This window comes from Numida meleagris, chromosome 1, assembly GCF_002078875.1.
Source record: "Numida meleagris isolate 19003 breed g44 Domestic line chromosome 1, NumMel1.0, whole genome shotgun sequence".
NCBI classification, from domain to species: domain Eukaryota; kingdom Metazoa; phylum Chordata; class Aves; order Galliformes; family Numididae; genus Numida; species Numida meleagris.
Genome location: NC_034409.1, coordinates 102734877 through 102752984, shown reverse-complemented (window position 1 = coordinate 102752984; position 18108 = coordinate 102734877). Strand labels below are relative to the sequence as shown.

At 42.1% G+C, this 18108-nt stretch overlaps 1 protein-coding gene across 1 annotated transcript in view; it reads right to left on the bottom strand.

Annotated features, from left to right (window-relative positions):
- The window catches only part of HUNK (hormonally up-regulated Neu-associated kinase), a 59405-nt gene that overhangs the window by 24388 nt on the left and 16909 nt on the right, over positions 1–18108 (bottom strand). The window contains exons 3-5 of the mRNA XM_021399104.1: positions 13407–13699; positions 5312–5367; positions 164–299 (exon numbers count right to left, since the gene is read on the bottom strand). Coding sequence (XP_021254779.1) covers positions 164–299; positions 5312–5367; positions 13407–13699 — 485 coding nt within the window. The remainder of the gene's footprint in view (positions 1–163; positions 300–5311; positions 5368–13406; positions 13700–18108) is intronic.

Genomic DNA, 18108 nt, shown 5'->3' with positions numbered 1-18108 from the left:
TATCAATCTACAGACAGTTATGCAAAGTTCTATTTCAAATCAAGATATCTGTACAAAATAGTTCAAAGAGTCATGCTAATTAAACAGATTTTCCTGCTTATTTCTCATTTGAGCAGTTGCTAACAATGAAAGTAACAAATTATGAACTAGAGAAGTAACTCACATGGACCAAACGTCTATTTTGGGCCCGTATTTTTTCCTTGCCAGAAGTTCAGGGGCTGCATATGCTGGGCTCCCACACTGGGTGCTGAATGGATCAGAATAACCCAGGATGCCTGCACAGTTGCTCAGTCCAAAGTCTGTGAAAAGCATAGAGACATAGTTATGAAAGAGACAGATACAGTAAAACTGTGCTAAAACAGAAAAGGGAAAAAGCACATTTTTACCAAAAGCTATGCAATGAACTGCCTCAGAAAAAAAATCAATCACATGAAAAGTTTTCTACAATCTGTGCTAAATAAAAAGAGATTTTGACAAGCAATTAAAAAAAAAAGTCTTGGAACATGCATGAATATCGGTTTTATACACAAAGCAACTGTATTTCACTCAAAATCGGACAGCTCAATTGGAGCTGAGTTTGTGCCATGCAGTACATAATGGCCATGGGGCAGAAACTAGCCTCGGGCAGTCAGGGGTTCCGTACTGCGGCAGTACATTGCTAAGAGGCCAAGTATTGCTTCTTCAACATTTTCCTTTATTTCATTTAAAGGAGCCATCAGATTTAAGGCAGGGAGGCTGCTTTCTGTAACTACTACAACCACAAAGGGTTGCAGAGTCAGCGTTTCAACTCTTAAAAATGCAGGGAGATCTTGGAGCAAGAAGGGGAATGTGTTGATTTGGCTCTCTCTCCCCCTTTCTGTCTTGAATTATGCCATTTCTGGCCCCTGGGTGTATCTGATGTTCTCTGCTGGCAGGAACAGCAAGGGACTGGCAAAAGCTGGCATCATGAACTGATCAGGAACAAGATGCAGTCCCTCAGCACCGAAGGAGACTAGTTTCACAAGTGCTCTCTGCCAGCCCAAGCCCAGGCTGGCGCCATGGAGGGTGTTCTCCCCATCTCCTTTGTCTGCTCCAGCGCTGGTATGGCTTCAGGGTGAGCTGCATTTCAGAAAGGATCTTAAAAATTAAACCACTAAGCAAGAAGAGAAATTAGGAGAGAGCAGCTGTGGAAATGGCCTTCAGCTCAGTCAGCAGCAGTGGCAGAAGAGGCCGGGGGCAATGTGCAGTCAGGGTGTGCAAGCCCACCCTGCCTCGTGGCCCACGCTTGGCTTGGTAGAAAGCAATTAAGAAGTCACAGCATCAGAGATGACAAGGAAAAGCAAGGAGGGGTTGCAGAGGGTCTTGAAAAAGGACAACTTGCTGGTGAGGCTGCACCTGGAGTACTTTGTTCAGTTTTGGGCCCCTCACTACAAGGAAGACATCGAGGCATCGAATACTAAAGTATTCAACTCATGCCAAATGTGGCAGAAATCAGACAAGAGTCCCTTATGGTATTAAAAGCACCCTGACAAGGCATTCACATAAGCCTTGTTCCCTTATGAAATCGGGCTAAAACCAAATAATGCTTACAATATATATATATATAAAAGCAACTGTGTGGTCTGGTGTGTCCAAAGGACAGTGTGAATTGGCTGGCTGAGAGGGAGGCAAGTGCAGCACAACCATATTTAAGCAGTCAGAGAGGCTCAAAAGGCTTTGCTGGAGAGCACTGTAACAGCTGAAGGGAGGATCAAGGCAATTTCCTTGCCTCTGATGGAAAACAATTGTCTCTGCACACTGTTCAAACATCTTTGCTAGATATGAGCTATCCCTGGGGCTTATACAAATAATTCTAAGGAACCACTTAATTAATTAATTTATTAGCTATGGCCTGAAAGAGGTTATGTCAACTGTTAAATACTTCAAAAAACTCCTACAAATAAAACTTCTACAAGGTATTAGTCATGGACTTTATCCTACTGTGACATATCACCCCAAAATTACTTGAATGCAATATAGAGCTTTACAATCAAGTACATAATGGTTATATACCGACCTGGTATAAACTAGCATCTGTTTATCATTATCAATGGAGGAATCCTCTTGTGAAAGTTTAACTATCCTATTTGCTTGAACTACAAACATCTCATCGACTTGTGCTCATTCATTAAAACTCAGCTGGTGAACCGTCTTCTTTTTGTCTTTTTTTTTTTCTCATGTCTGTTGGAATTAAAAATGTGTGCAAACACATGCAGACTGGAGACAGGGATTTTATTGCAAAATAAGTGGAAATATTGTTATGAATACCATGGCAGCACATCACAATCACAGGGCGATTTGCATTAAGGATGCAGTTTTAATCTTGATAAGAATGGTATTACCACTAGCATTGATAACTTTACTGCTACTCCTATTTCTGTCTTGGGCTTCTTTCAATAAGCCTAGCTAATTACAGAATTCAGATCAAAGGTCATACTTGGTTTTCCAGCGTAAATATTATGACATGGAAGCACCACCACCCCCACTCTTCATGCTATCGAAGTATCGCATTACGCTACTACTTCTCAACGCCTCCAGGAAATCAACATTACAACATTAAGCTATGGATACATGGCTATCTCTGAAGCTGTGACAGTTGGGATATCGAAGAAGCTATTTAGTAGCACAAGCCTTAGTACAAAGCGAGAGCTCATGGAGAAGTTTGACCTCTGTGTATTCAAGCAGAGCTCCACAGACCTCAGCACAGCTACTTATAGGCAGGGCCCTGTCGGTGCCGCAGGTCCTTGAGCAGACTGCCAAGGGCTTTGCAAGCTCTGTGACTGACCTTCCATGGCACCTTTATCAGACACCTGCCATCACGGGCTGGTAGATAAGGAGAAGTGATTTACTTCCAGCATTTCCACTCCTGACGTTCTCAGATTTGAGACTTAACAGGCAGCTAAGAATAAGTCCACTTAACACAGCAAATGGAATTTTTCTAATAATACTATCTAAGAACATATTCTAACCCCCCTTATCAAGTAGCTAAAAAGAGTAACAAAAGCGAACTGTCATTAAGCAGCTGGATGAAGAAAGGCACTCAAGGGATTCAGATCTCTCTGAAATGTATGAACAAGTAGGAACTTTCAGTGTCACTTCCCATTACATTTTCCATCTTCCGTTCACCATTTCTCTTCCCTTTGTCTTTTTTTTTTTTTTTTTTTATTTCATGGCTATTACAAGAGCAACAATCTTAGATGCTAGAGCATCTGCTGCTGCACTGGACACAGAGAGTAAACTCCTATGCCAAAGCAGTTAATGTGAGCTGCTTTCTAGCTCAATGTCTTTCCTTGAAAGCATGAAAAGCAGCATATAATCCCTCAAAACACTCTTCGCTAGTGGTGAGCTTTCCTGGGCTACACTACACTACACGACGACGAAACTGATTCATCGTGTTTCTAGGAAGACACACTACATAAAATACTTTACTCAAAGCGTAATGATCTGAGTGAGGGGACAAGCATGGAGGAGAAAGAGAAGAAAATGATCGGGTACATTCCACGAGCCCCAGACAGGTGCTGAAACATTTCCCTTGCATGACTTGTGCAGAAGCAGGACATGGGACATTCAGTTTGTACCAGAAAACAAATCCTAACTGTTTGGGGTTGTTTAATCAAGTAGTGGCTTCTCTGGAATATTAGATCAGAGATTTTCCTTTGGGAATGGGAGGAGAGGAAACAACGGACTTCAGCTGACTGTTGATAAAATGCAACTGTTTGAGCTGACTGTGATTTTCAATCTGTTTTTGCTTACAGTGAAATTATTACTAATAAAGCAACCTTTATTTTTCAATTACATACCCAGCTGGACAGTGGGATGTAATTGCTTTGTTTTAAAATACATACCGTGTACAATCTGCTTAAAAACATCAGGTTGCAGACCTGAGGACAATTTATCTTAATGCTAGCTGGGCTACAGATCTGTCTCTTTCTCTACGCATCCCACACCACCCACTGTGAGGAGACCTTTCTATGCAAGTAAAGCAACTTAAACTCCAGGAACAGCTATGAAGTTCTTTTTTGGCATGTAAGTTTAAATTGTACACATATCATCTGATTAGATTTGGTTTTGGATGTCAAGTTCACATAGCGTTGTGTAATCAAACACTCAATAACAGGAAAGTTATAGAAATTCTTTAAATCTATCAGATGTTCATACAGCACTGTTGCAAACCATCTGGTCTCACTTATTTGCTAAATCAAGATAATGGGTGGTATCCATCATTACTGATGAATGATTCATGGTAACATATCAGTATCCTCTTGACCCGTAACTGACGTAATGCAGCATTCTCTTTTGCTATTATTTTTCCAGAGACATTTGATTCACTACAGAGTAATGACTAAAAGTTGTGGTAATTCTTCTAGAGACTGAATTCCCTAAGTAATTTTTGAGTATTTCAAATTTAATTAACCATCCTCTTCTTGTTTGTTTGGAGACATATGTGTTTTATATATTACAGTGATTGTGATTGTCCATTTGACCTCAGTGTTAAGTGTTTTTCATTCCTTTTCAGATGATGAAACCTTTTGAAGAAAGTCAGGCAACTGTTTTAAGTCTGCAGCCACAGACACTGCTGTTGGCAAAAGTGGAGGCATAGAAATAAATATAAATGTTTATTATTTTTTTTTTAATGAAGGCCATATTTTCAGTGCACACATTAGCATTAATGGGAGTTATGCAAAGGCAGTGAGAAACTACACCCACAGATGATTAATCTAAAACGTCTGCAGAACTTGAATGAAGTGAGCACTGCGTTCAACTGATACTCAAATACAACAAAGTCTCTATTCTTTAATTAATCTTTTTTTATTATTTTTTAAACAGCCCTCTAAACCAATTTCTTTTTGGGTTCCGGAATCAAATTTAAAGAATATAAATAAAGAACCAAATTTTGCCAGCTGCTAAAAACATGTGCGACTCCCACTGACTTCAGCGGAAGCATACGCATATGGGGGCAGAATCCATCCCTTAGTAAATACAAAATTATCAAGATAATAAAATAAATGACTTCTGTGGTGTAAGTTCTCTAATTCCTTCAAGGTTCCTCATTTAAACAGGAAAGTCACTTTTTAGAAGATGAAGGATTATGCCCGTACCCAGCTAAGGCTGAAATAACTGGAACATTTTTTCACAAGATGCTGTCAGGAACAGCTTGATTGCTATCTATACTCTCCCAGCTCCTCTCTGCAGCAACATTAGCGGTTGTCACATGGAGGGTTATGAAGTCTCAAAAATTCTCTTTATAAAACTACCAATTTTAATTACTGGAATTGCCAAACTAGGTTCATACCAATGAGCTTGATATTGTTGTCTTCATCTAGCAACAGATTTTCTATCTTCAAGTCTCTGAAAGAAATAAAATATTTTGAATGAGCGTCTGAAATAATGAAGCAATTTCCCATCACTTTCATCAGTTTCTTTACAAGATGCATATTTAACGGATATTATGAAACCAGCACACACAGTTCCACATTCAAAGCAGAAAGCTCCATGCATTGTATTCTCTCCATAATTACCAGTGCTTTCATGCACAGGTTCACCCCAATTCTTCATGCACAAAATTAATTTACAAATATTTGTCAGTATCTCCTAATCAGATTCTTAGAATTTCTTATGCAAGTTTGCAGAAACCTTGTACATGGAAATTTTTCAAACACGTTTTTGAATTGCAGGTCATCTTCTTATTACTTGTCATAACCAAAGCCTCTTCAATAAACTGTCTTCTGCAGATATCCGAGGGGCCACATGGCTCTTCTCTGCTATTGTCTACAATTCTGGAGGCCAGAGCCAGCCTTCCCAAGAGGATAAGATGTCCCAACTCCTTAGAGAGGTGGCGAGCACTAGTATTCTAGCATAAAGAATATAGCACAAGGAAGAAATTTTTCACAAGGTGGGTGTGAGACACTGGTTACCAAGAGATGTTGTGAAGTTCCATTATTGAAAGTGTTCAAAGTTAGGCTGGATGGGGCTTTAAGCAACCTGATCTAATGCAACACGTGCCTGCCCAGAGCAGGAGAGTTGGAACTAGATGATCATGAAGGTCCCTTCTAGACCAAACCATCTGACGATTCTTACGGGCTAGAGCTGAAAACTGAGGCTGAGGAATTGAAATTATTTGCCCAGTGCCCTCCAGTAAGCTAGTAACAGAGTTGAAAGATGAAGTCACACAAGTTTTCTGAGTGTCACCTCAGTGCTTTTTCCACTACCCTATTCCGCCTGACCTCCACAGAACCACTTCACACAGCAGGCCCTGGACTAATTTTTTGGGAGGGAGGAAAAGCAAAACCAATCCTCTTCTACAAGATCACTGAATGTTCTCCTGACATGTAAAATGAAGAAAGCGTTCACAAGTACATGTGCTCTTCATCATTTAAGAATGTGGTTGTGTTTTCCTAAATCACGTTCTACATAAAAAAAATTCCCAGAGATTATTCCTCACTCCATCCCTCCTCCCGCTCCTCCTCCCAAAAAAACCAATCCCAAACCCCAAAACTGCTTAAATAGAGTATAAGCATTCATGAAAAATCATTTAGGTTGCTATACAACCAGTCCATGACTTCTAGCATTTGGTTGCATCTTTATTACAAGAATTTTTCTGCAATCCAGACACAAAATATTTCTAACTATTAGCATGCTGGGAGATCAATAGCTCAGACTGGCAATGATACTTCTCCCAGTATGCTTTGGAAAAAAAACTAGATAATAAAGCCATCAGCTATAATTACAGGAAGGCAGTGACATCCATGGTATTTTGCCTTTGTAAGGCAAAGGGAGTAATGAGGAATGCCTCTACTGCAGATGAAGATAAAATGCTTAATAAAATAAGACAAGTAAACCAACCAAACCAAACAAAGCGTAAAGGATGTGGGAAAGAAAGAAAAATAGCTGTGATCAACTCCAGGCCTTTTCAGTGTTCTTCCCCACTTCATTTTATGTCCATGCTATGCTTTGAATAAAACTGTGGAAGAGGAGTATTTTCACATAGGATGACATTCACTTCATCAATACAGTCAAAGACGTTCCCCCAGCAGAGCAGATGTTTCCATATCCTATTTAGCCCTTCTTGCAGATTTTCCATACTTCATGCATGAAAAGAAATAGGACAAATAATACATATACCTATCAAAAATGAATATTTTTGCGAATTTCAGCTATTCGATGGCATTCCTCTCTTCGCAGGAAACTCCATGCAACACAACACACTACAGATCCACCTCTCCACCTCCTCCAAAGGGAGCTTCTGCCGTATGGCAGCCACCACGGCTGAGCAATTGCTTGGTACAAGAGTGATGTGCCTTGCCAGATGGATCCAGATCAACCCACTTCTGCTTCCCCCCACTGCCAAAAAAGGGTTTATTTCTTCACGTGTCACGCCTTTATTGCTTGCAGATGGAGATTTTTCCACAGACAGTGGGATTAGCCTCTAGAAAGATATCGGGGCCGGGTGCTTAACGGGGAGAATGCCAAAAAAACAGCATGGGAAAGAAAAAAAAGATTTGAAAAATAAACAGAAGTAAATGGGGCTACGAGTCATACACTGAAACACTCAGTACAATCTCTCAATGCAAGAAACATGGGGATTTGGAAGTTCTGAGTGCACTAAACATTAGCTAAGAAAAGGTACGCTTTTAGAACTAAAGAAAAGAGGATGGAAAGATGAAAGGTACAAGTTGAGGTGAAAAGACATGCAATTAGAATAACAAATGAACAACAGAAGAGCTAAAAATAAATCCAAGATACTTAAAAGTATTCAATGTTAAAAAACAGAAGCAAGGATAAATATTAAGGGGGAATCTTAAAGCTATCAGAGAAAAATAAATAAATAAATACAGCCTCGGTATAGAGAGCAATCAGACCTGGTTAATTAAAGCCATTCACCCACATGCCTGTTCTCAACAGACTTGCCAGTAAGTGGTAGCTGATCTAACAGTTCATATGCACCACATTTTTGTCAGTCCACATCAACACGAAAGCCCTTTTTTTGGTGTGATGCTGCAAACTACGACAGCGTATTTTTACTCCTTGATACAGCCTAATGAGAAAATTCCATGTTAACCAGGCTCAGAGAGACAAAGCCAGTACAAAACCAGATCAAGAGAAGTCAGAGTAGACCATTGCTAGAGAACCACTGCAGCAATGACACAGGCTTTCCATTGGGCGCAGGGCAGGATCATGCAGCAGCCCGATCCCTCGGAGCCGTCAATCCATTCAGCAGCACACACAGAAGACCAGTACTGATATTCAGCAGGAACCTGGCACCCATAACCAGGGCTGCAGGACTACAAATATAGCCTGCTGGTCAGGACAAGGACCAGGCCAGGTGGGATGGAGGGGTTATTCTGTGACTGCTTTAAGGGACTTCAACAATACACCAAATTACCTGCTTTTTTGTTTTGACAAGAAGTGTAATTGCACAATCTGGTTTTGTACCTGACTTAAGGTCACCTTGTAGAGAAAAGACAGATTTTGCTCAAGTTCCTAAATGCTTTATTATGTGAGTTCTGTCTGGCTCCAACTTAAGTGCATGGAGAGAGTTGGTTTTGGTTTATCATTATTATTATTGCCGTCATTGTATTCACCTGACTTACTCGAGTCGCTGCTTGGTTTGAATGTTTACATTAATTCACTGCAATTGGAAAAATAGCACCATTGCACTCAAGAGTTAGGGAACATTGAATTTCATGCACAATATTATAATCAGCTTAACAAAAAAGCAAATATTCCACCATATTTATTCTGGGTTTTGGTTTTTTTTTTTGTTTTTTGTTTTTTGTGCATGTTTTTAATGGCTGTATACTGCAAAGAAGAATACAAGCTACTCGCTGTGACTCACTTAACACTTCAAGTCCTTCTTGGAAGTCAGTGGGAAGACCCAGAACAATTAAGCACTAGGCACACACACACAGGTCCCTGCAGGCTCCCATAATTTTGCAAGTGGCTTGCACTTTTCAGCAGGTTTGTGGAGCTGGACACAGCTGCTTTGTGACTGGGAGGGCTGTACAGCTGTGCAAGTAGCACAGTAGGTGGGATCAAGATGGGGAGAAAACACAAAGGTGCTGGAGACCTTCAATTTCCTTCCTTGAGACTGGGACCTGCTTCATAGGATGTCTTGTTCGGGTTTGGAGTTTCTTCTTTTGTTCATGGGGCTGATTTTTCCCTGGCTCTGCATAAAGCTTCACAGACCATTTTGGAAGCCCCTACTCAAACCAGTGACTCCACTTAGCAACATGAGGCTGCTGCATCAAGCAAGATATCTCAGACTTGTGCCACCAAAAATCACACCTCAGCTACCAACCCACAAGCTCACTTTGTAGTCCCATGAAAGAGCTGGAAAGGGCACAGAGACCTGGGTTCATCGTCATCCTAACAGGCATTTCAAAGGCGCTGCTTTGTTATCAAAGTGTTATTTCCTTCTTTTTGCTTCTATCAGTCACGAAGTCCCTGAATTCAACGTGGCTGCATCTGTAAATGCGGATTTCAGTCCATTGTTTTTACCAACACAATGTTTAGTTTGTTTACAGCAGAGCAATCCAAGAGACAATGCCCAAAGGTAGTTTTGAAATATGACATAAAATAGAAAGACAAACCAACTTTGCACTTCAAAAGGAGACTTTGTTCTCTAGCGCTGTCATAAATACTGCATCAGCAGCCAGACTACTGGCACTTAAAATTAATAGGAGGGAGGTTACCAAAGCCAACATGTCAAAGCAGCAGGTAGCAAGGCAGGACTCTGTAACACCCTGAGCAACTGCATCATGACACCACTTTACTCTTCTGGGTGTGCTAGGGAAAGGTCAGGAGATTATGGAATAGTATATAAACTCTGCTCAAAACCTCAGGTATGTTCTTGTGTCTTTCAAACTCCTGTTCTGCTTTTAATTACAAAATGGCAGTAGAAGGTATGAATATACTGCCATGAAGACTGGAGAAGGGGGAATACAGAAAGCTACCTTCACTACCAATACATTATTAAATTCTTTTCTTTGACATCCTGACAGTAATTACACTGAATGGGATTGAATTTTGTTAAAATGACTTTAAAAGGGTTGTTGAGAATTTCCTGTGGGATGCAGTTGCAAGCACCAAGGCTTTCACTTTGTTTTCTCTGTTGCCCTTACTTCTCCCAAGGGGCTTATTGTTCATCCTGCCTTTTGACAGCATGAAGGCCTGTGTAAACACCCTCTGAAAAGAGAAAGCTTCACCAGATACTGCCATTTGGGTTTGTTTTCCTCTGTCAGAGGGAAAGATAAATATTCCTACCTGATTCACAGCTGAGCTTGTTGCAAGTGTATTTTTAGCAACCAACCAACTCTGCTGATAAAAGGAATGAAACACAAATGATTATGTGAAATTTGATGTAGAAGAGCAGCGTTTTCTTTTTCAGGAAAGCAGTCAAAGAGCTCTGAAAACTGGATGCTCCTCAGCAAAGATGCCGTTCCTGCACTGGGGAGCTTGCAGATCTCGTACACCATAGGAAATGAAATACTTATAATTTAAAATAGAGTCAAACTCATGCGTAGGTTTCTCGCCTTCTCTAAATAAAACGAGATTTCTTTAAGTTTTTTTTCGACTGTTCGCATGTCCTACAGCTTCCTAGAAGAAGCATTTCTTTTAAGCTCTGGGTCCCAGCTCCTGTCCAAAGATCCATGTGCTTTTCTGTCATGCCAAGTCTTGATTGAAAATCATGAAGCTGGCTGAGTAATATTCATCAAATAATGTATTCAAATTTCATACAACTTATTTTTGGCTTCTTTTTCACCCTGAATTATAGAAGGCAGCAAGTGATCTAGACTATTCCTTCTATAATGCAGACAAAAGTGCTGGTGACTTCTGTAATCAGTGGTTCAGTGAATACTTTTCAATGCTTTACCCAATTCGGTGTGAATGATGCAAGTATTTTGAGAGAGGCAAACAGCACACCGCTTCCCAGCCTACAGCGCCGTGTTTTGTTTCACACACAGCGACTGCAAACGCCCACAGATCACCACCACCACCTCAATGAAAGCACTGTTATTTTTACCTGCTTTAAAAATAACAATAATAACAACAACAGAACACTGTCATTTCATCCAGGGTGAGCATGAATCAGCCTTCTGCACTATTTTTTCCCCCTCTTCAGCTGAGTAGTCTGTTTTTAGAGCTGCCGCAGCCAATAGCCCAGGAAGCTGAAGGACAGCTCTAGCGGTGACTACCAGTCCTTCTCCCTCTTTTGCATGCAGAGAGATGGGAGAAGAAATCTGAATTGGGTTACCCATGTTTTTTTCGTGCATCCATGCTGATCTATGTACCTTGTTAACAGTGTGAGTGAAGATGCTGAGCAATTAAACTAGAGAAAATATTTTAACAGCATAAACAGAATCAGGCCTGCTAGTTATCTGGATGGATAAAATGGGTCTGAATCCTCTCTGACCAAGAAGGGAACCAGTCCTGCCAGCCCCCCACAAGTGCACTGGACACCATGCCAGCAAGAAGAGGGCAGATTTTCCAGTGAGAGGCTCTGCTCCTAGTGAATCCAATGCTGCTGCTAAAATCTCAACATCCTCATCTCTTCCTGACAGGGTTTTTCTCTGCCCATCTCAGAAACGTTGACCTTCCTCCTTCGCCCTGACCCCCTTTCCATATATACAGGATACAAATCGATCCTTTAAAGCAATAAGTAGATTTTCTCCTTTCCGATGCCCCAAACTGCAGAGTTAATAATTTAAAAAGGTCAGCAGTTCAACTGCTGATAAAGAACCTGCAGACTAAACCTGGCTGCTGCTCAAATATTTATATTACAATGGTACCAGAAGTTCAGCTTGAGATAAGACCTCAGTGCACCCAAGGTTATCTGTGCTCATAGCGCCAATCCCTAACGGATCACAGGGAACAAGCAGAGAGACCTCAAGACCAAAAAAGCAGCTTTTGGGGCATCTGCAAGGCCAGATGCACCAGCAGCATAGCCCAGTGGCAGGCAGCCCAGCACACAACTGGGCGCAACTGGAGGGACTGCTGCCTGCACAGCAGCCCTGTGGATGGGCGCCCATGAAAGCTCCCATATTCTACACTAAGACCCAGATCCACAAAAGTATCCAGGTCCCTGGCTCCTGATACTGAGAGGATGGGGCCTACACAATTTGCTTGGTGTCATGTGGCAAAGTCTGTGGGAGTTCAGACTTAACTCCGGTTGACCCAAATTTAGAAAGTGTGGTCTCCTTCTTAGACAGCACCCTATAAATACACCTAAGAACAGAATAAGAGACATACTGGGTCAGACCAAAGGTACACTCAGCCCACCATCCTCCTGTCTCCATAGCAGCCAAGACATGGAACTGGAGAAGGAAACAGGGACAGGCAGTCATGTGTGATATCTCCACCTGTACTCTCACAGCCTCTGCCATGTGCTGCACATGGACTTCAGACAGAGGTATGGTATGGCTGTTCCTTATTCTGTAACCCTCAGCAGACATCTATACGATTAACTTGTCCTATTCCTCCCTGAGCCCAGCTGAACTTTTGACTACCACATCCTCCTGCAAGGATATCCACATCCTGCATATACACTGACTAAAAGAAGGTCCTAAAGAAAGAAACACATCACAGAGCATCAGCTCTGGGTTTCTGCTGAGAAGACACTGCGCAATGAACTGAACAGCCACATACTCTGGATTGTATTCCTCTTTATCCAGTCTTGTGAGGTCCCATTGGGGCGATAAGATTAGTGGAAAGAGCAGTGAAGGACAAATAAGGGACTCTGGTGGGCCCAGTCAGGCTTCAGACTGGATATTAGGTCAAGTTTCTTCTCAGAAAGAGTGGTGAGGCAGTGGCACAGGCTGCCCAGGGAGGTGGTGGAGTCACCGTCCCTGGAGGTGCTCAAGAGCTGTGTGGATGTGGCACTGAGGGACATGGTCAGTGGGCATGGTGGGGATGGGCTGATGGTTGGACTGGGTGATCTTAGAGGTCTTTTCCAACCTTAATGATCCTATGGTTCATCCCAGCTGCATCACTGACAGATGTTGCGCAAATCAGATCATCTCCCTACACCGCTGCATTTCCACCAGCAAAACTGCGGATACAACCTCCTCAAAGGAACAGTGCAGCTGCTCTTTAGGTAACGGTGGTGCAGAGCTTCAGAGGCAAAACAGTACTGCTGTAGTACGGAGCCTATGCTTAAGGACACGGAGTTGGTGCAGCTCCTGTGTGTTCACCTGAAGTTAAACTTGCAGGCAAGCGCCTTCCGGAGATACCTGTATTGTCTAAAAGATGAACATCTAAACAATATCATAAAGATAAGCGAAAAAGCTGTCTGGGATACACTTTGAAAAGGAAGTCACCATGCTACATATATACATGCACAGATACCACTTCTGGGATAAATTTGTTCCAGAGAGTTTTTTTAAGATTACCTGTGAACTACTCCTGCCCGATGAAGATGTTCCACTGCCAGAATGAGCTGCCTGATGTATTTGCGTGCTTCATGCTCTTCAAGTCTCTTTTTCTCATAGATCTTGTGCATCAGGTTGCCACCAGGGCACAGCTCCATGACAAGGTAGTAGCTGTTTTCAGTTTCCAGTATATCCAGCAGCTGGGCGATGTTTGGGTGGCGGATCATCTGCTGGATCTGCCCTTCCCGTCGCAGATTCTTGGTGACATAGGTGTCCTTTTTGGCTCTTTTCTTGTCAATTACTTTCACTGCCACCTAGTGAAAAATGGAGGAGAGGGGGTTGTTAGCAATCACACTGACGATTTATTGCTTTAACTCTGCACAACCAACCTCGAAAATAAAAATAAATAAATAAAAGAATGTCATTCTCAACTGATACACCACTGTTTCAGGCATGGCTGCCCAGGTCAGAGAAACAGCTGCTTTTGCAACCTCAGCCTCCACTGACAATTTAGCTCTTTATCCCCTTAAGCGATGACAGATAAAAGTTATTGCGAGGAAATCGGTAACAAAGGGCAGGCGACAATGTCATTAGCCATTCCCAAATACTCATCACACGCAATACTGGACGTTTAATGTCATCTACTTTCTGAGAAAGTCTCCAAGCTGATATTTACAAGATGTGTCATTTTTGGCTTTTCCCCACGTAGGCCATATGACTTGAGATTCTATGTTTCCATGACAAGTTTCTTAAACTACAGCCAAGTGTTAGATTTTACATGATTGAAAAGAAAAAAAAAATGACATGAAAAACAAAGTTATTTTGGTACCATACTCCTGGCACCTTTTATTTTTTTTTTTCTCTTTTAAAGCGTACGTGAAAACCCAATCCCCTTGTTAGCTCTATAACTGAGCAACTTTGCAAAACCCAAAAAGGCAAAACTTTGTTTTTAAATGCAACATTATACAGAGCTGTCCAAGTCAACTGAAGCTCATCCTGAAAGCACGTAATAAAAGTAAGGGGACTCCGTACCACGGCATTTGCTAACCCCTATCCAAGTGTTTTCATTCTTACTGCTGGTGCAGAACACCACATGAGAACAAAAGGATGAGGCCGGGTAGGATACCGCATGCTTAAAGAACCCAGTTCCTTTTAATGTTTTAACAGAGGTACTAAATTATTTTATTAAAAGTATCTGCTTTGATCTGCTTCAAATTTGTAGATATCTATTTGAGATTTCTTATTTAGAGTGGGTCCTGCAGACTTCCAGGTCATCTGTGCCAGATAATGATTTAACAGCATATGCCAGCTGAGCAACAAAGGCGCTGCTGAATCCTCCTCCCCTGCTCCTCATTTCCTCAGAGCTCTGCAACAAAGGAAGTCCTTCAACGCATGCACCGAGCCCCAGCAGCTCAGTGATCGTTACCAAAGTGACAGTTGTTCATTTGCCGGGATGAGGAGAGGGAAACGCGGTGCTTGGTATTCCTGCATGACACTGAATTTTGCATGGAACTGACGGAAAAGGTTCTTGCTTGCACAGGTACAAGTCCAACAAAAGGCACAAAAAAAAAGCCACAATCCCTCTTCCCTCTATGAGGGAGGCACAGAGATGCTACACTCGCATCTTTGCTGTATGCCTTGATTTGGCCTGCGAGGATCTCCTGCATCACCTTACTCCTACAACAAGAAGGATCAAGAAGAAAGCCTTGGAGTTTTACTGACCTGATTGCTAACTTTCAGCACCCAGACAACAGCCCAAGTCAAACAGGCTTCCCTCCACCTCCAGCTTGCATGGCATCCCTCTTCACAGCTGACGAGCTACCCACTCACAGCACGCTTCCAGTTGCAGCCAACTACATCATCACAATTCACGGCACTGGGGGCTGCTGGTCTTCCGCAGCAGGGAGACAAAGCTATTCACAACACAGCTGGCCACGCTCCTCACGTGGGAAATGCCAAGCACATCTCAAAGCACGTGGCAGCTCCCATCTTGGCTAGCCCTACCCTGCTTTCTACAAGCAATGGAAAGGTTAAAGTAGCAAACAGTTTGGTTTTCCCTTAGGAAATAAAAGCAACCAAAAAAAGTATGACAACAAAAATAGACCCATATCATTTGACTTACTGAGTCAAAGACAAGTTTTTATTGGCAGAGGAAGTGAAGAATAAAACTATAAGAGTCTGGGCTTAATAGTTTAACAACCAGAAGTCAGTGCCATGGCATACATTACTAGCTGGATCAATTTCTGCTGTTAAAAGATTATTCTAATGAAATACCTCCGATAAGAAGACAAGGCTAAACACCACATGCGTGACAGCTGCCTGGGTGAAATGTGGAGAAGCATCAGAGCCATAAATGCCTGGAAGCTACATTCCTGACTAGTCACATTAAAGAAAGATCATTTCATTGTGAGATAAGACAACAGGCAAATCAGAGCTTTACTTAACCATTTCTGAAAGCCTCAGGTGATTCACCAAGGAAACAGTCTTAAATTAGTAAGTTCTTCCATCTAGTGTGATAAAACCAAGAACACAGAGGCTTACATAGATTATTTGGACAGCAAACCACAGAAGTCATTCTGGTGAGGACAAACAAATTAAGGGGTAGCAGAAACATGATATACCAGTTTGTTTGCTGGCAGCACAACACAACCTCTGCAGAAGTTGAAAAAACCACACACCAAAATGTTGATATTTTCCACAGCCGCAGGATATGCAATACAGATTATTAACAAAATGGAGTGGCAACCTGTCATACATATCAGGAAGTCATCCTGAATTCACTGACTAAAAAAAGCACATTACTAAGTGCATGCATATCTCCTACACAGGCTGAGCATGGCTGTGGGGAAGAGGGGCAAACACCTGAACCCAGGAGACAGATCCAACTACACGTACATGACTACTTGCCAGTTTTTTCACTACCACAAAGAACTTGCTATCTGTGCCTTAAAGACAAATTCTCTCACTGATTTTGACAGATGCTTGGACAGTCACCCTACCTATCCCAGCAGAGCTGCCTTCAGACCCACCCTTTAGTCTGGGCTACATTTCCAATACCTTCCGCATTGGGTCCAAGAGGTCTGTCAGCACAGCTAACAAAAGAGCCAATAACAGTTTTGTTTCAGCAATGGCTTTGCACAGGGGAAGGAGACGACTGAAACACCAGTTAAGACTACAGGAGACTTGCATTCCCCATACCAGACAGGGCACTGGTTTCTGTGCCATCTTGCTTTGCTCCTGGAGGAGGAGCAGCACCGTGCTTCCTCTCCTAACTCCATGCTGCAGCACAGGAATATCTCATATGGATGCCGTTCTCTCCATTTCAGTGTTGATTCAAAAACCAAGACCTTTAAAGAAACCTTGATATATCTAAAGGAAAAAAACACAGTTGACCCCAACACATAAGCAACCTATTGACTTCCATAACAATACTCTCCACAACTGCATCTCGCTTTTGTACCTCTCCCTCTCAGTTCATCCCAGATCATCTAACTCCATACATGTATTTTCCTGCCTTCCTAGTCAATGCCCTTTCCTTTGCACCGCTTTTTGCGCTTTTGATTTCTCATAGGGTCTCTCTGTTTTACTAAATGGAAGGTGTCCCATGGTACAAAAGCTGAGCAAATGGGTCTGTGCTGTCAGAGCTCTGGTCATTTTTTCGATTGTTTGCTTAGGCTTCTTGTATTTTCCTCAAATTTACAATTCAATTCTGAAGCATATAGAAGAAATCTAAGGATCAAACCATGCACTCAGTAACTCCAGGGTCAACTTAGCTCAATATCCCTAATTTTGAGTTCACCCAGAGTTACATCAGGGTAAGTGGAGATGGAATGTGCCCCAATGCATTTAATATGCATGACCTCATGTACTTGTGTACACATCTGAAGATTTCATCCACACAGAAGTAAAAAGCATTCAGAATAGAAAATATTGTAGATGTTATGTAACCATAAAACAAACATGTTCCAGCTTTCATAACCTACTCCAGATACAACCATTATTCTGTTTTGCTCTCCCAAGTTTCACATAGGGGCTCCCTGCATCATGCCTATCACCTGACTTCAACTGTCAGCCAACGTTGGCATAGAATTGAAAAACAAATGATAAAGCAAGCAATTATTCTGAATATGTAGCAACAGCGGCTCTTGACATTCAACACTTTGCTTTTGGGTAAATCTTTGCTGTGTAAATAAATAAGTGGTTCAGGTTGTGCTGTGAGATACAGGGATGAATAACAGGCCAGATTTTGGGTTTTGGAGTCCTAGAGTTATTGCTGGAATGAATTACCTACTGAAGTTTATGGTGTGACACACCACATGAGCAGTTGCTGCTTCTCTCAATCGTTGCACTAAAATTGTTCAGGCTGGGCTAAAGTGTACTGGAAGGGAGCTGAGGGGGAAGTGTAAACACCACTATTCTGCAAAGATAGCTGCAGGAGACAGTCACGATGCTTGCAGAACCCAGCAACTAGAGCAACATCAGCAAATATAGGCACGTGCCATCACCCAAACAAAGGCACACGTTTGACACATGTGGGTGGAGGATTTTTGCCTGTCAGTGTTTTAGGAGAGTTTCTGGAGCTGCAGAGAGAGGCAGGGGGTGGAGTTGGCTGGCACCAGACAGCACAAAAACATTCGCAGCAATGCCCTGAGAAAAAGCGAAAAAGAGACAGTTTAAACGACCAGATGTTGCCTGGAGGAATCTGGGAACACAGGCTTCAGGT